Source organism: Erinaceus europaeus, chromosome 5 (genome assembly GCF_950295315.1).
Source record: "Erinaceus europaeus chromosome 5, mEriEur2.1, whole genome shotgun sequence".
NCBI classification, from domain to species: Eukaryota; Metazoa; Chordata; class Mammalia; order Eulipotyphla; family Erinaceidae; genus Erinaceus; species Erinaceus europaeus.
The window spans coordinates 131,935,864-131,954,584 of NC_080166.1; the positions used below are offsets into that span (position 1 = coordinate 131,935,864).

At 44.6% G+C, this 18,721-nt stretch overlaps 1 protein-coding gene across 3 annotated transcripts in view; it reads left to right on the top strand.

The window, feature by feature from the left end:
* The window catches only part of LOC103128931 (basic immunoglobulin-like variable motif-containing protein), a 90,706-nt gene that overhangs the window by 21,218 nt on the left and 50,767 nt on the right, over nt 1-18,721 (top strand). For all 3 annotated transcript variants that reach the window (XM_060191846.1, XM_060191844.1, XM_060191845.1), the window contains 3 exons: nt 2,094-2,189; nt 3,971-4,075; nt 4,274-4,368. In XM_060191846.1, coding sequence (XP_060047829.1) covers nt 2,094-2,189; nt 3,971-4,075; nt 4,274-4,368 — 296 coding nt within the window. The remainder of the gene's footprint in view (nt 1-2,093; nt 2,190-3,970; nt 4,076-4,273; nt 4,369-18,721) is intronic.

The window sequence follows — 18,721 nt, forward strand, 5'->3', positions numbered from 1 at the left end:
AGAGATGGGGTAGACAGAGAGGGGGAGAGAAAGATAGACACCTGCAGACCTGCTTCACCACCTGTGAAGTGACTCCGCTGCAGGTGGGGAGCCTGGGGCTCGAACCAGGATCCTAATGCTGGTCCTTGCATTTCGCACCACCTGCGCTCAACTTGCTGCGTTACCGCTTGACTCCCTGTTATTTTTTTCTAAGTGTATGAATGAAAAAGAGCAGCAGGGAAAGTGTGTTGTGTGTGTGTGTGTGTGTGAGAGAGAGAGAGAGAGAGAGAGATCAATAGATAGGTATCAGAACACCACTCAGGGTCTGAGAGGTAGTACAGTGGATAAAGCACTGGACTTTCAAGCGTGAAATCCCAAGTTCCATTCCCGGCAGCACATGCACCAGAGTGATGCCTGGTTCTTTCTCTCTTTCCTCCTATCCTTTCTTATTAATAAATAAATAAAATCTTTAAAAATATCTTAATAATGTTAGTATCTGGTTGAGCACTCACGCTTCAATGTGCAAGAACCTGAATTCAAGCCTCCAGTTCCCACCTGCAGGGGGAAAGCTTTGTGAGTGGTGAAGCAGTGCTGCAGGTGTCTCTCTGTCTTCCTCCCTCTGTCTCCCCCTTCCTCTCGATTTCTGGCTGTCTCTACCCAATAAATAAATAAAAGATAATAAAAAAAAAGATTGAAAAAAAAATAACACCATTCAGTTCTGACATATGGTGGTGTTGGGAACTGAACTTGATACATTTAGGGCATCAGTCATGCAAGTCTGGTATGATACTATTGTGCTACTCCCCCACGCCCTTGACCCTCATCCCGATCTAAATTACTCCTACAACTTCACGCTTTCCTACAAGTGAGAGGTTAGAAAGACTTGAATGGATTTAGGTTGGCCATTGGAAGCGAGAATACAGCCCAAGTGGTCTGTGTCTTTCAGACATACTGTGTCACGTCAGGAGGTAGGATGTGTGGTCGTCTAACTTGAGAGGTTCTAGGGGGGACTACAGGGTGACGGTGGTGATCCTCTTAGTTGCAGATAGTCAAATATGCAGCTTCCGTGGGAGTCTATGTCTAAATTGTGGGAATTGACGTGGTGGTTTCACTTATATGTGAAATCTAGAGAACCGATACACATGGACTTAAAAACAAAGAAACAACAACCACCCACCCACACACACAACAGAAGCAAGCAAACTTTAAGACTTGTAAGAACTCTGGTGGTTTTCTCTGGGGGGTGGCAGGGTGGAGGACAGAGAACTTTGGTGGTGTGTGCACTGTGGAACTAGACCCCGTAATCGTACCATCTTGTAACCCTCTACTAATCACACATACAAAATAGAAAAAAACAGAATCATAGTAGCTGGAGAGGTGGGGAGATAGCTTAGTGGTTATGAAAATACTTTCATGCCTGAGGCTCTGAGGTCCCAGGTTCAATTCCTGGTACCATCATAAATCTGAGCTGAGCAGAGCATAGTAGAGTTCTGATTAAAGATGAAATAAATAAAATTCACAAAGATTGTAATTTTTTTGTATATTGTTGATTTGGGTCGAATATTGATTTGGATAATCTTCCATTGTATTATTAGCTAATTATAGTTAGCTTCCCTTATTAAAATGGAAATCTTGTTGCTGTATTTATAATATGCTTTGTGTGTGTACCAACAAAAATGAAGCTTTTTAAAAAATATTTTATTTATTTATTTTCTCTTTTGTTGTCCTTGTTGTTTTTCATTGTTGTAGTTATTACTGTTATTGATGTTGTCGTTGTTGGATAGGACAGAGAGAAATGGAGACAGGAGGGAAAGACAGAGAGGGGGAGAGAAAGATAAACACCTGCAAACCTGCTTCACCGCCTGTGAAGCAACTCCCCTGCAGGTGGGGAGCTGGGGGCTCGAACTGGGATCGTTAGGTTGGTCCTTGCACTTTGTGCCACGTGCGCTTAACCCGCTGTGCTACCGCCTGACTCCCATGAATGAAGCTTTTGCGTTGGTCTACATGAGGGACATTTCCATGGTGTTGACTCTTGAGCTGCCACGAGTGTTAGCTTTCTATTATACGCGCTCTGTGTCCTTTCAAGTGACCCTAAGTCCCCTTTGCCTTCTCAGGTACTGCATAAGCCGGCCACAATACAAGACTTCCTGTGGCATCTCCTCCTTGATTTCTTGTTGGAATTTTTTATACAGCACAATGGGAGCGGGAAGGTAAGTGTCCCCCAAATTCTCCAGTCAGGAGTTACCTGCTGCTGCCACCCTTCCTTCCTTTCCGTCCTTTCATTTTTGCCTCCAGGCTTATCACTGGGGCTTAGTGCCTGCACTATGAATCCACTGTTCCTGAAGGCCAAGTTTTTCCCTTTTTTTTTAATTGGATAGGACATTGAGACATTGAGAGAGGAGGGGGAGAGAGAGAGGGAGAGAGAAAGATAGACACCTGCAGACGTGCTTCATCTCCTGTGAAGTGATCCACACCCTTCCCCTGTAGGTGGGGAACGGGGGGCTCGAACCGGGATCCTGATGTGGGTCTTTGTACTACGTGCGCTTAGCCTGGTGTGCTACCAACTTGGCCCCTTTTTCTTTCTAAATGAAAGAGGAAGCAGATAGTCGTGTGTGTGTGTGTGTGTGTGTGTGTGTGTGTGTGTGTGTGAGAGAGAGAGAGAGAGAGAGAGAGGGAGAGAGAGATCCCACCGAGAGAGAGAGAGAGAGAGAGAGAGAGAGGGAGAGAGAGAGGGAGAGAGAGAGAGAGAGAGATCCCACCCAGCACTGAAGTTCCTTTCATTGTAGTGGGCCCTGAGTTTGAATTCCTTTATCTAGAAGATTTTTAAGAATAGATCTTTCATATGTTGAGTTAAGTAGCCTACTGTATCTTGTGATAAAACTGTTAACTACAAGAGAGAGAGGAAGAGGAGGGGAGGGGAAGGGAGGCCAGAGAGAAAGAAAGAAAGGAAGGAAGGAAGGGAGGGAGGGAGGGAGGGAGGGAGGGAAAGAGAGAGAGAGAGAGAGAAAGAAAGAAAGAAAGAAAGGAAGAAAGAATGGAAGAAAGAAAGAGACAGAGCATCACTTCTGCACATGTGATGCTGGGGACTGAACTCAAGACCTCACAACTGAGAGCTTAAGGACCAGGTGGTGGTGCACCCAGTTGACCACAGTTGACCATGTGTGAGGTCCTGGCTTGAGTCTCCGTTGCCAACCTGAAGTTTCACGTTCTGCAGGTGTATATCTTTCTCTCCCTCCTCTTCCCCCCCTCTCAATTTTTCTCTGTCCTAGCAAATAAACTATGAAAGTGGCTGGGTGTGCTGGATTAATTGTGGAGGCACCAAGCCCTAGCAACAGTTCTGGTGGCAACAGCAAAGCAACAACAACAACAAAAACCTGTTAACTACAAATATATGCACGTGTGACTGGCAAGATAGATCACCTGGGAGGGGACCCGGGTTTGAGCTGGCCCCCACCATACTAAGAGGCACTTTTTGGTTCTACCCCTCTCTCCTTCTACTCCTCTGATTCTGTCTTGGTCTCTCTATTGGTAGACAGATAGACAGAGAGATAAGACAGACAGACAGGTAGCTGTAGATACATCTTTTAAAAAAATGAGTCAACCGGAAGGAGCTGGGTTAAGTGCACACATTACAGTGCACAGGGACCCAGGTTCAAGCCCCTGGTCCCCACCTGCAGGGAAAAACTCCACAAGTGGTGAAGCAGGACTGCAAATGTCTCCCTTCCTTCCTATTTCCCCTTCTTCGCTCTCGATTACTCTTTGTCTCTATCCAATACATAAATAAACAAATAAGATATAAAAATAAGTCCAACTGGCATGGTGAAGCCCTGACAATCACTATATCTACTGTTTTTTTAAATTATTATTAAACAAAACGATAGATGTTAAAGATGTCGCTCAGTTTGCAGCTCTGAGGACACACTGACGTGGAGACAGACTATGTGCGCATGTGATTGTGATTGTCAAGTGAAAGGTGTTGTTTCTTTCCTAGCCTCCCACCGATTACCCAAGAGGAAGCGTTACATATTTTGGGCTTTCAACCCCCGTTTGAAGACATTAGGTTCGGCCCTTTCACTGGAAATACCACACTGATGAGGTATGGAGCCCTCGTGTAGGGAAATCGTACTTTCCTCCTAGTTCTACGAAAGTTAGCTTGCCGTGAATGTGTGAACCTGGTCGACTGTGTACCTGGTTGCTGGGCTCCAGTCTTGCTCTCTGGCCTGAGTTTCTCTAGAGTTGGAATAGACCTGTCTTTGTCGTGGAACGGTTACTGTGAGCTCTTCTTCTTTTTCAGATGGTTCCGACAAATTAATGACCACTTCCACGTCAAAGGATGCTCCTATGTTCTCTATAAGCCTCATGGGAAGAATAAAACAGCTGGAGAGACTGGTAGGTGACTGTGTGACTTCTACAAACACAGGCACTTGGACGATGCTTTAGGATCCATCAAGGGAGTCAGGCAGTAGCACAGTGGGTTAAGCGCAGGTGGTGCAAAGCACAAGCACCGGCGTAAGGATCTCGGTTCCAGCCCCCGGCTCCCCACCTGCAGGGGAGTCGCTTCACAGGCGGGGAAGCAGGTCTGCAGGTGTCTTTCTCTCTCCCTCTCTGTCTTTTCCTCCTCTTTCCATTTCTCTCTGTCCTATCCAACAACAACGACATCAGTAATAACTACAACAATGAAACAACAAGGACAACAAAAGGGAATAAATAAATAAATATTAAAAAATAATAATAATAAAAAAGAATCCGTCAAAACAGAAGCTGTTTTGACTCAGGAGACTCTATGTGAATCCTACATGCCGTTCCTCTTTTTTGTATTTATTTGTAGGATGGAGACTGGAGCACTGCTCAGCTCTGGCTTGTGGCAGTGCCAAGCATTGATGCCGCGGCCTCAGGGGCTTCAAGAAAACAAACCCTGTGCGCTAATGCAGTGAGCTGTCTCTCCAGTCCTTAAATGTTCCTTTCTTCTGTCTCTTTTTAGAAATTGTTTTATTATTCTTTATGTACTTGTTGGATAGAGACAGCCAGAAACTGGGGGAAACGGGAGATACAGAGGGAGAGAAATAGAGAGACACCCGCAGCCCTGCTTCACCTCTGTGGAGCTTTGGCTCTGCAGGTGGGGATCGGAGGCTTGAACCTGGGTCCTTATGCGTTGCAACATGTGCGCTCAACTAGGTGCACCACCACCCAGCCTGTCTTCTCTCTTTATCCAGAGAGAAATCATGGTAATAGGGCGCTCTTCAAAATTCGATTGATTAATTTTAGCTCTTCCCATTACTGCTTATAGAAAGTATAGGATTTGGGGGTCTGCCGGTTGTGCACGTGGGTTAAGCGCACATGGCACAGGACTGAAGCTTTTTCAGTGCAGTGGGGACCAGGTTCAAATCAGAGCGCACTATTCCGGTGAGCTATACTGCAGCCCCCCCCCCCCTTCATTCTTTTGGTCAGCGGCAGAATATTTTCTGTTGATATCAGAGTTGGAAATAGGACTAGAAAGCTGGGTCAGGGAAGAGGGTAGCTCCCAAATATGGGAAAAGTATATAAATGTCGTTAACTGTTAACCCCATCGATTTGATCTGGGGTCCATATTCAGCCTGTGTAACCTCTGCATCCCTGTAGGGCTGAGATGAGCTGTCTTCTTCTTCTTCTTCTTCTAGCATTTGCCAGCTGTCTTCTGACCTGGCCCAAGACTGTGTGAGCAGAATAGTGTTGGGAACCAGACTTCTCACTTGCTCACTGCCTGTTGGTCATGAGAGGATTTTGTACAAGAAGTGCATGGTCTTGGTCATATGGATGTCAGGAATATTAGAGCGAGTGCCGGGGAGAACTAGGTCCTAGAATGAAGGGAAATCTGGCGAGGTGGCGGTGACCCTGGTTGAACCAACTTGACCCCATGCACGAGGACCCAGGTTCAGTTCCTACGAGCACGAGGGGGAGTTTCATGATCGGTGAAGCAGGTCTGCAGGTGTCTCCCTTTCTCCTCCCTCCTTTATCAATTTCTCTGTCATATCAAAAAAAGAAAACATAGAAATTTGAAAAGAAAGGCAATGAGGGGACTCTTTGCAGGCTCAGAGATTCTAATATGAAAGAAAGACATGGTATGAGAGAAGACAGATGGAGAGAAAGCATGAGCTATATATCAGTTCAATCAATTTGAGGTCGGGCCAGTGGCACAACCTGGTTAAGTGCACACATTATAGTGCGCTAGGACCTAGGTTCAAGTCCCTGGTCCCCACTTGCAGGGGGAAAGTTTTGCAAGTGGTGAAGCAGTGCTGCAAGTGTCTCTCTGTCTCTTTTCCTCTCTATTCCCCCTTTCCCCTCTCAATTTTTCTGTTTCAAATAAATAAATAAATAGAATTTAATAAGACTTTTCAGACAACTTCCCCCAGCCTGTACGGAGCCTTTAAGAGGCTGTAATAAAATCTCTTAAAGGCCCAGGAGAGATCTGATTTCAGGAACTTCTCTTCTGCAAGTTTGGAAAGATATTTGTGCAAATGTCCTGTCTGATTTTAAGCCACCATGTAATAAAAAAATCCTCCCTTGCAGACTTTGGAGGGTCGCTGCTTTATTATTTTTTTGTTTCCAGTAGGTCCGGTGTCTCTTACATTACTTCTTTGCCTCTTGAGTTCTTCATGACTTTTTACATCAGTGATTTGGTTTGTATGGGAACGAGAGACCCCCCTATAATATGGGATGAGTAGCTCTGACTTCCACTAATTGGCTTTTGTTTTAATCTCTTTTTTTAGTATTTTTTTATTATCTTTATTTATTTGTTGGATAGAGCCAGCTAGAAATCAAGAGGGGAGGGGAAGACAGAGAGAGAGAGACAGCGTGATACCTGCAGACTACTTCACCACTCACAAAGCTTCCTCCCTGCAGTCGGGGCCTGGGGGCTTGAACCCGGATCCTTGTGCATTGTAACATGTGCACTGTAACATGTGCACTCAACCGGGTGCACCACCACCCGGCCCTTCTACTGATTTACTTTTTATTTATTTATTTTTCCCTATCAGTGTGTGAAACTTGCTGCAACGTTCGCCGGGTCTTTTTTGTTTGTAGAATGAAATAAACTTCCTACCCCACCCTCTGTTTTCTTCCTTCCTTCTTTTCTTTCTTTCTTTTTTTCTTTCTTTCTTTTTCTTAGCGGGGGAATGAATGCATGGTTGCTGTGATCTTTTCAAGTGCATGTTAATAGTAGGCTCTCCCTATTTTGTCCCATTTGATTCTCCATTGTTTTGCTTTCATTTCACCTATAACAAACCTTGACTTCTTTTAAAAAAATTTTATTTTTGTATTATCTTATTCATTTGTTGAATAGAGACAGCCAGAAATCCAGAGAGATGGGGGTTGGGGGTGGGTAATAGACAGGGAGAGATGGAGAGACAGAGAGACACTGGCAACACTGCTTCACCACTCACAAAGATTTTTCACCTGCATGTGGGGACCTGGGGTTTGAACCCAGGTCCATGCACATTGCATTGTGTGCAGTCTGCAAAGTCCATCACCACCCAGGCCCCCTCCGATTTTTTTTTTTTTTTTTTTTTTTTTTTTTTATATTGGGGCACTGCTCAGCTCTGGTTTATTGTGGGCAGTGGGGGAGGAGGATTGAACCTACAACTTCGGAGCCTGGGGCATGACAGTCTCTTTGCATAACCATTATGCCGGCTTCCCTCGCCTCCTTTACTGCTCACTGTTTTTTTTCTCTGCGTTTCTAGAAGGGCGATGGCTGATGTCTCCCTTGGGTTCTCCTTGTCTTCCTTTTCAAAACCAGTGTTCCCAGGTAGCCCTGCTTCAGCTCTGAGGCTGATGCGGTCACTTTCCAAACTCCACTTAACTCCTACAGACGTTGAGTTGGTGCTTCCGACCTGGGACCTTTGGCACGTGTTACCTCCCGCTGTGTTTCCTCTTGATAACATGTGTCCTTGGCCACCAGGCTGCCCTCTGTTGCCCTGATTCCATATGTGATGCCGCGAGACCTTGTACACATCACCCCAGAATTTCTGCCTTTGTTGGGATGGGGTCTCGTTAACAGAGGCAAATAAAACCTCTTTTCTTTTTCTCATTATGGAAGGAAGAGTTGCAGAGTTAGTCTTTTCTCTTGGATTTCTGGGATATTCAGGGGGTGAAAACTATCACCAGTTGTTGCTTTAAAAAAAAAAAAGCCTTAATCTTTATTATTTTTCTTTAAGATGTATCTGTTTGGGTGCTGGGGAGACAACATATGGTTCTGCAAAAGACTTTCATGCCTGGGAGTCGGGCTGTAGCGCAGCGGGTTAAGCGCAGGTGGCGCAAAGCACAAGGACCGGCCTAAGGATCCCGGTTCGAACCCCGGCTCCCCACCTGCAGGGGAGTCACTTCACAGGCGGTGAAGCAGGTCTGCAGGTGTCTATCTTTCTCTCCTCCTCTCTGTCTTCCCCTCCTCTCTCCATTTCTCTCTGTCCTATTCAACAACGACAACAACAATAATAACTACAACAATAAAACAACAAGGGCAACAAAAGGGAATAAATAAATAAAATAAATATTAAAAAAAAAAAAAAGACTTTCATGCCTGAGGCTCCTAAGTCCACCATAGGTCAGACCGGAGCAGTGTGCTGGTAAACAAACAAGCAAAACAACAACAAACAACCCACTATCTGTTTTACTTTAAATTTATTTAAAAAAAAAAAAAAGATAAAAAGACTTAGTTTGCTTCTGGGATTTACTGATTCCTCAGGACTGGCTCACATGCTCACTTCTGCTGGTCCTTACACTAAATAACAACTGGCTTCATTCATGGAATGAGAACAAAATCTGTGTGGTAGTGTTGTCGGACTCTTTGTGGAGAGGCCTCTTCCCGGGCACAGACTCCTGGCTTACGTGCTCTGTTGTGCACCAGATGCCGGGGTCCAGAAGAATGTTCCGGGGCAGTAGGAGTGAGCCCGCGGGACTGACTCACTACCCGGCGCTAGTGCCGCAGAAAGAGCTGACCTGGGGAAATGCTTCATGATCAGTCCGTATATTGAACGGCAAAGGAGGGTGTATAAGGGATCGCAGGAGGAAGTGACGAATGTGTACCGTATAGGGTAGGGAGGCAAAGGGTCTGGGGAGGGTCAGGACTTTTCCAGTAATTGTTGAGCAAAAGGTTTAATGGTTAAAGGAATGAGGAAGCAAGGTTATCAGTAACCAGCAGCCAGAGGGGGGTCCTGCTGGCAGAGAGAAGATAGATCGGATATGATCAAAGGAATGGAATGGGTGGGGATGTAGGGAAGGGACTTTCAGGCAAACCAATGATTATGTAGATAATAAGGGAGTGGGCTACTGTGAGGCAGGGAGGCTGATAGGCGGGGCAGATAATCCATGTCCTTACTTGCTCCGCCTCTTAGTAGAGAAAGAGACTGATAGGATTGGTCGTGCCACTCAGGCGCCCATCTTTCAGTGGGGGTTCCCCCCAAGCGCTACCGCATCCTACAGTAGTGTGCCTGGTTAAGTGTTACAATGTCAAGGACCAGGTTCTGCCGGTCGAGTGGGGGGTAAGGTTCACAGGCGGTGAATCAGGGCTGCAGGCCTCTTTCTGTTTCCTTCTCTGTATCCACCTTCCCTCTCAAATTTCTGGCCATCTCTAACTAATAAATAAAGATAGTAAAAAATAAAAACAATCAAAATTCCCCAAATCCAAGGATTTTGATAAAATGAGTGAAATTAGCCATTCATGTGGGTTGATTTTTATTTTCCCCCAGGGATGTTTATCCTAGAAGTTGGCAACACTAGTTTCAAATGATCAGTTCACTTACTATCGTTCATTTTCCGATCAACGCTTGTGGCTAGAAAGTTCAGATCCATTTTTTTTTTCTACTCAGATAAGTTAAAAATTATACCAAATGCAGAGACTGGGAGATAGCACTCTTGGGAAAAAGGCCTGTGCACCGTGTCCTGTGAGTACTTGGTTTCTAGGAACAGTGGAGCAAGAAGTATGGTGTCTGTCCTTTCCTCTGTCTCTCTCCTTTTTAAAAACTTTCTTTATTGGAGGATTAATGGTTTACAATCAGCGGTAAAATACAATAGTTTGTTCATGTGTAAACATGCCTCAGTTTTCCACATAACGGTTCAGGCCCCACTAGGTCCTCCTCCACCTCCACCATCATGTTCCGGGACCTGAGCCCTCCCCTCCACCCCAGAGTCTTTTTCTTTAGTGCACTGTCTCCCTTTCGACCTCAACCTCACTGGTTCTCATTCTCTCACTCACCTTCTATCAGAAAGGAATAAATAAAAAGAGTTCCCCTCAGAGCAGAGAAAAACTGCAGGCACAGAGCTCCAGTAATAACCCTGGTGACGAGACAGATTATACCAAACGGGGGTTCTTGCATTTCATTCTTACTATCCTACTATTTTCCGTTTGTTTCTATTTTTGGTTTTTTGTTTTTTTTTTCTCAGCTAGTTTATGAAATCAATAAATCACACCCATCATTATTGCTTCTATTGTCCCTGGGCCTTCACCGATCAGGGCTGACTTTCTGAGCGGGGATGTTCTGTCTGCCTGATCCAGTCATAACTCATCTGCCTGCCGCCAGCTGACGGCAAAGCCCCGGTCTGATTTAAGAGTAGTCATTGTTCATGTCTCTCAGCTGCAGGTTTTCTCAAATTCCCACTGGCCCCGAGGTCAGATAGAGGTTTCTGATGTGGGGAGCTGACAGATGCCTCTGTGGTGATGCTCATAACACCAGCTCTTTTGCGTTCCCCCAGACCAGTGCAAGCTGGCCTTCTCCTGCTGTTTCTCTTTCCTCCTCACTGTCAGGCCAAGGGTCAGGCTAAGTGTCACTGCTCGGAGGCTGAAGAGAGGTTCAGGGAGTGAGACCCTTAGTACTCAGAAGAAAACACACAGATGGAAGCAGAGAGCCACTGAGCTCCCAAACGGGAAAGTTCCAAAGGCCAAATCTTTGCCAAGGAAGTTCCTGGAGTGCTAGAATGCGGAGCAAATTTCCTCCCACCTGTGAAGAAGAAAAAAAAGTTGGGGGAGGCGGTGATGGGAGCTTAGTTCTATTAACATGGAAGTTCCTATGAATTCCCTTTTGTTTTTCCCCCTCAAAAGGATGATTTAATATATATATATATATTTATATCATTAGAAAACGCCCCACCCACCCCCCAAAAAAAAGAAAAAAAAAGAAAACACCCCATCCCTCCCCACCTGCAGGGGGAAAGCTTTGCGAGTGGTGAAGCAGGGTTGCAGGTGTCTCTCTGTCTCTTTCCCTCTCTGTCTCACCCTTCCTCTCGATTTCTGACTGTCTCTCTCCAATAAATAAATAAAGGTAATAAAAAATTTTTTAAAAAGATAAGAAAACACCCCACCCCTTGTGTCTACCTTGTCAGTCTCACCTATTATAAGTGTCCCTCAGTGGCTGCCTGGCTGTTTCAATTTCACGATTTTTTTTTTTTCTAGACTGAACATCATTCTCAATTTAGTGTCATCAGCCAGTGTCTTCTCCTAACTGGAATGACTCTCGGGGCGGTGATGGCCGGAATGTATTAAACACGGTGTTTACTGTCTTTTATTGCAGAGGCTGATCTTTTTCTGAGCTTGTCCTCAAATTCTGGGAGTGCCCGACGGCAGGCCTCTCTGTACCCTGTATTCTGTGCCCTGTGCCCCCTGGGACCCTTGAGTCTGAGGCAGATGCCTTGCTGTTCTCTGACTCCGTTCTCCCCTCTAGGGGGTTGGTTTGTCCTGGAACTCCCTCTGTGTGTGGACTGTGGAAATCCCGTCCCTTTCTGCATCTCCTTGAATGCCATCCCCCCTCCCCCATCTTGGTCCCTCAGACCCTACATGCTCTCTTTATTGTGAACTCTCTCCCGTTTTTTGTGACACTCTCTCCTCCTTCCCTTGCTGAAAGATACTTGCTTTATCGGCTCCAGGAAGAGACAGGGAGCTCCGTGGATAACTTTATCTTTCTTTTTTTTGCCACCAAGGTTATATTGCTGGGAATCAGTGCCAGTACTATGAATCCACCACTCTTGGGCCATTCATTTTTTTTTTTTTAATTTCTATTTGATAGCACTGAGAGACATTGAGAGACGGAGGAGAGATAGGGAAAGAAGGTGAGGATAGATAGCATAATGGTTATGTAAAGAGACTCATACCTGAGGCTCCAAAGTCCCAGGTTCTGTCTCTCTCACCACCATAAACCAGTGCTGATTAATGCTCTGCTAAAAGGACGAAAGAGAGAGAGAAAGGAAAGAAAGGGAGAAAGGAAGGAAGGAAGGAAGGAAGGAAGGAAGGAAGGAAGGACCACCTGCAGACTTGCTTCATTCCTTTTGAAGTGATCCCCTTGCAGATGGGGAGCAGGGACTTGAACCCTGAACCCTGAGGCTTCCACATGGTAACAGCAACTCTGCTTTGATCTGTGTCTATAGAACAGCCTGCCTTCCCTGCGAGAAGGGATCCCATGGCTAAAGAAGTCAGAGGCTAGGAAATTATAGCCTCTGAGCTGTAGAGGATTTTGTAAATAAAGCTTTATTGGAACATCCCTGAGTACACATTGCTTCTGGCTTCATTCATGGGGCTCAGCCAGAGTTGAGTGGTGAATGTCCATAACTCTCACCCCTCCAGCATTTGCTGTCAGGCCTTTTAAGAAAAAGTTTGGTGGTCCTAATCTAAATCCCTGAGTATGTTATATATTTGAAATGAGGAGAGAAACGCCCCAGCCAATAGTATGAAGCCCATAAACATTACTTCACATAAGAAATTTTTCTAGAAGACCAGGAGCTGGTTAAAGAGTTTAGGTAGCAGAAAAAATGGCATGAACCTAACAAGAATAAACGTTCTTGCCTATCTCCACTGCCCCCAAATCTGTGTAAATCCCAGGACATAAAAAAAAGAGCATTTCAGCCACCAGGTTCCAGATGCTAGCATGATGCCAACCAGACTTCCCTGGACAGATGACCCCACCAATGTGTCCTGGAGCTCCGATTCCCCAGAACCCTGCCTCACTAGGGAAAGAGAGAGGCAGACTGGGAGTATGGATCGACCTGTCAACACCCATGTTCAGTGGGGAAGCAATTACAAAAGCCAGACCTTCCACTTTCTGCATCCCACAATGACCTTGGGTCCATACTCCCAGATAGGAAAGCTATCAGGGGAGGGGATGGGATACAGAGTTCTGGTGGTAGGAATTGTGCAAAGCTGTACTTCTCTTATCCTATGGTTTTGTCAATGTTTTCCTTTTTATAAATAAAAAATTTTAAAAAAGGAAAGCTATCAGGGGAGGGGCTCAGATGTGGAGATCTGGTGGTGGGAATTGTGTGGAGTTGTACCCCTCTTATCCTACGGTTTGTTAATGCCTCCTTTTTAAAATAAATAATAAAAAAATTTAAAAATCATCCTGTGGAGGCCAGGCAATGGTGCACCTTACAGTGCTCAAGGACCCAGGCTCAAGCCCCCGGTCCCCACCTGCAGGGGGAGAGCTTCACGAGTGATGAAGCAGGGCTGCAGGTGTCTCTCTGTCTCTCTTCCTCTCTATCTCCCTTTCCCTCTCATTTTCACTCTGTCTCTATCCAGTAACACATACATAAATAAAAATTTAAAAAGAGAAAAGAAAGGAAAAACACTTGGTGCTCAGATGTATGAGTTGATGACCTAAACCAGATTCAAGGAGTTTCTGAACTTAAGGGGGTGGGGGGGGGGGGAGTGTGTGTGTGTTCTTTAAAGACACACTGGAAAATTTGTTTGGGGCCACATTTGATTCAAGAAAGTAAAGTGTGAAATGAAGATTTAAAAAGTTATAATTGAGAACCAGGTGGTGGTGCACCTTTCACAATGAGCAAGAGCTCAGGTTCTAGGCACCAACCCCCACTCCCCACCTGCAGGGGGAAATCTTTGCGAGTGGTGAAGCAGGGCTGCAGGTGTCTCTCTGTCTCTCTTCTTCTCTGTCTCACCCATCCCTATCAATTTCTGACTGTCTCTATCCAATAAATAAACAAAGACAATTTTAAAAAGTTTCTCTATATTAAAATAAAGTTATAGTAGGGGGCCGGGCGGTAGGGCAGCGGGTTAAGCACACATTACACAAACCACAAGGACTGGCATAAGAATCCCGGTTCGAGCCTCTGGCTCCCCACCTGCAGGGGGGTCGACTCACAGGCTGTGAACAGGTCTGCAGGTGTCTGTCTTTCTGTCCCCGTCTCTGTCTTCCCTTCCTCAAGTTCTCTCTGTCCTGTCCAACAGCAATAACAATAATAATAGCAACAATAATGATAAGCAAAAAGGGCAAAAATAGCCTCCAGGAGCAGTGGATTCGTAATGCAGGCACTATGATAATCCTGGAGGCAAAAAAAAAAAAAAAATTATAATAGTGGTCTGGGACGAAGCACACTGGATAAAGGACTGGATTCAAGCATGAGGTCCTGAGTTCAATCCCCGGCAGCACATGTATCAGAGTGATGTCTGATTCTTTCTCTCTTCCTATCTTTCTCATAAATAAATAAATAAAATGTTTTTTAAAATGTTATAATAAATTTATTTTCTGTTGCGTATTTTCACAATTTTTAAAGACTTGAGTTTCTTTTTTTTAATTTATACAAAGGAAAGTGACAAAACCATAGGATGAGGGGTACAACTCCACACAATTCCCACCACCAGAACTCCATATCCCAACCCCTCCCCTGATAGTTTTCCTATTCTTTTTTTTTTTAATATTTATTTATTTTCCCTTTTGTTGCCCTTATTTTATTGTTGTAGTTATTGTTGTTGTTCTTGATGTCATCATTGTTGGATAAGACAGAGAGAAATGGAGAGAGGAGGGGAAGACAGAGAGGGGGAGAGAAAGACAGACACCTGCAGACCTGCTTCACCGCTTGTGAAGCGACTCCTCTGCAGGTGGGGAGCCGGGGACTCGAAGCGGGATCCTTAAGTGGGGTCCTTGCACTTTGTGCCTCCTGCGCTTAACCCTCTGAGTCACCGCCCGACTTCCAGCTTTCCTATTCTTTATCTCTCTGGGAGTATGGACCCAAGGTCATTGTGGGGTGCAGAAGGTGGAAGGTCTGGCTTGTGTAATTGCTTCCCTGCTGAACATGGGCATTGACAGGTTGATCCATACTCCCAGCCTGCCTCTCTCTTTCCCTAGTGGGGAAGGGCTCTGGGGAAGTGGTGCTTCAGGACACATTGGTGGGGTCATCTGTCCAGGGAAGTCTGGTTGGCATCATGGTAGCATCTACAACCTGGTGGCTGAAAAGAGAGTTAACATTTAAAGCCAAAAAAATTGTTGACCAGTCATGGACCTAAAGGCTGGAGTAGTGAAGATGAAGAGTTGGGGGGGGGGGGGTCCTCCATTTTATAGATAGCTAGCAGGCATATTTTAGTTATATTCCAAAGGGCCTGTGGCTATACTAGTTTTTGTTTGTTTGTTTTTCCCTGAGCCTGAAATCTGATATGCAGGTGGATCCAGGTTATTGTCTGGGGAGATGATGTCATGGCTGGGAAAAGGACCAGAAAGCTGAATCAGGGAAGAGAGTAGCTCCCTAATATGGGAGAAGGGTATAAATATTGTTGACTATAAACCCCATCGATTTGATGTGATCTGGGGGCCCATATTCAGCTTAGGAGCCTATGTGACCTCTGCATCCCTGTAGATCTGAGCTCACATTCTGTGGTCACGAGTGAACAGTCCAAGCTGCCTCAATATCAGGACCCGTCTTCCTCAGTTGTAGCCTAGAGAATGTTGTCCAGCCTCCCTTTGGAGGATGGAACATTCTCTACCATTGTTGATCCAAATTAAGGGCAAGGTCCTATGGAGGCCCACAAAGGGGTCTGTTGTATTGTTGTTCCTGATAGAGATGACCTGCAACAATGGAGAGAGGGATTTTTTTTTAATAATTTATTTCTTTATTGGGGAATTAATGCTTTACATTCAACAGTAAATACAATAGCTTGTATATGCATAACATTCCCCAGATTCCCATTTAACAATACAACCCCCACTATGTCACTCATCATCTTTCATGGACCTGTATTCTCCCCATCCACCCACCCACCCCAGAGTCTTTTACTTTGGTGCAATACGCCAACTCCAGTTCAGGTTCAACTTGTGTTTTCTTTTCTAATCTTGTTTTTCAACTTCGGCCTGAGAGTGAGATCATCCCATATTCATCCTTCTGTTTCTGACTTATTTCACTCAACATGATTTTTTCAAGGTCCATCCAAGATCGGCTGAAAACGGTGAAGTCACCATTTTTTACAGCTGAGTAGTATTCCATTGTGTATATAGACCACAACTTGCTCAACCACTCATCTGTTGTTGGACACCTGGGTTGCTTCCAGGTTTTGGCTATTACAAATTGTGCTGCCAAGAACATATGTGTACACAGATCTTTTTGGATGGATGTGTTAGGTTCCTTAGGATATATCCCCAGGAGGGGAATTGCAGGGTCATAGGGTAGGTCCATTTCTAGCCTTCTGAGAGTTCTCCAGACTGTTAGGAGAGAGGGATTTATTTGAGGTCTAGGTAGGGCCATCATGTCTGTTTGGGGATCTCAGAACTCCCTGACCAGGCCCCCAGCTGGCGGGGTGGCCTGATAGTGACTAAAGAGTCATTGTTAAAGTATGCCAGTCTCTTGGCCTTATTCAGCTTTTGCAGTCCTTGCTTTAATAAGGTTAGCTTTGGAGTGAGTGAGAGAAGTGTAATAGGAAGTAGGTGAGGAGGGTATCTAAGTCTAATTAGATACTATTTCATTAGGAACTTCATACTGACTCACTGCAGACTATTGTGTACTTTTGCTTTCAGGTATATATTTTGCCCTAATTTATGGATACATGTGAACATATGCTCTATCTCACGGGACCTGGTCTATATCTAAGTTTTGGGACTTTGTTAGGAAGTGAAACACCTGGAATGGAATTAGAGAATCCTATGAAAGGAAAGTTCTCACCCGAGTAATGAGGCTGAAGGGTTGGTATTCCATGCCTGAGGTCTCTGGACACTGTCTAAAGTGAAGCATGCTGAGGTGATACTCCTTGTGTTGATTAGGTTGAGATCAGCGGATGCAATATCATTTGGTATGAATTGAGAGAAGCATGCAGGAAAGTGAGCCCCACCCTAGAGGTTCCAGGATTGGGGGAAATGTAGGCTCTATAGAGGAAGCAGGAGGTTCCTGCTGTCTTAGGGTTTAAGAAGGCAATAGATAGTTACTGCATAATTATATTATTTGGCAGTTGGGTTAACTTTGAAATATCACTTCGTGGTTCAAGCCCCGGGCTCCCCACCTGCAGGGGAGTCACTTCATAGGCACTGAAGCAGGTTTGCAGGTGTCTGTCTTTCTCTCCCCTTCTCTGTCTCCCCCTCCTCTCTCCATTTCTCTCTGTCCTATCCAATAACAACAACAATAATAACTATAACAATAAAACAACAAGGGCAACAAAAAGGGAAAATAAATAAATAAATAACTATTAAAAAATTAAAAGAAAAGAAATATCCCTTTCTTAGGATTTTCTGTATCATACACAACATCACTATAATTTATGTCCTTTGACATTATTTGTATATAGCTGTGCCACCGGCTGCTTCTCTTCTCCCTGGTCTAAACTTTTAAGAAAGTCAACATATCAAAGACTCAGCCTATGGTCTATGCATTAAAAAGTTTGAGACATCAATTTTTTATCAATCTTTCCCCTCTCATTTAATTAAGTAGTGATTTATATAGCTACAAGTTAAGAGGAGTGTACATAAACACTATTCCCAAAAGACTGTGTCCCATCCCATTCTCTCCCTGCCTCCACCCCAGCACTCCTGGAAGCTGAACATCCACCCCTCACTCTCAACCCAGGGTTTTTACTTTGTTGCCCTACTCCAAATTCAGTCAAATTCTGAATTTTTTAGTTTCCTTTTCTGTTTTCTTTCTCAACTTCTGTTTATAAGTGGGATCATCCCATATTTGTCTTTATCTTTCTAATTTATCTCACTTAACATAATTCCTTCTAGCTCCATCCAAGATGGGTCAGAGAAGGTGGGTTCATTTCTTTCATAGCTGCATAGTATTCTATTGTGTATATATACCACAACTTTCTCAGCCACTCATTTGTTGTTGGGCACCTGGTTTGCTTCCAGGTTTTAGCTATTACGAATTGTGCTGCTATGAACATAGGTGTACACATATCTTTTTGGTTGGGTGTTATGGAGTCCTTGGGGTATATCCCCAGGAGAGGAATTACTGGGTCACATGGAAGGTCCATGTCTAGCCTTGTGAGAGTTCTCCAGACTGATCTCCACAGACGTTGTACCAATTTACATTCCCACCAGCAGTGCAGAAGGGTTCCTTTCTCCCCACAGCCTCTCCAACATTTGTTGCTGCTGTCCTTTTTGATGTATGCCATTTTCACAGGAGTGAGGTGGTGTCTCAATGTTGCCTTTATTTGCATGTCTCTGACAATCAGTGACCTGGAGCAATTTTTCATGTGTTTGTTAGCCTTTTGGATCTCTTCTGTAGTGAATGTTTTATTCATATCCTCTGCCCATTTTTGGATGGGGTCATTTGCTTTTTTGGCGCTAAGTTTGCTGAGCTCTTTGTACATTTTGGTGATTAGTTTCTTGTCTGATGTCTGGCATGTGAAGATCTTCTCCCATTCTGTGAGGGGTCTCTTTGTTTGTGTGATAGTTTCTTTTGCTGTGCAGAAGCTTTTCAGTTTGGTGTAGTCCCATTAATTTGTTTTTGTTTTAGTCTCTCTAGCAACGGGATTTGTATCATCAAAGATATCCTTGAGGATCAGGTGGGAAAGTGT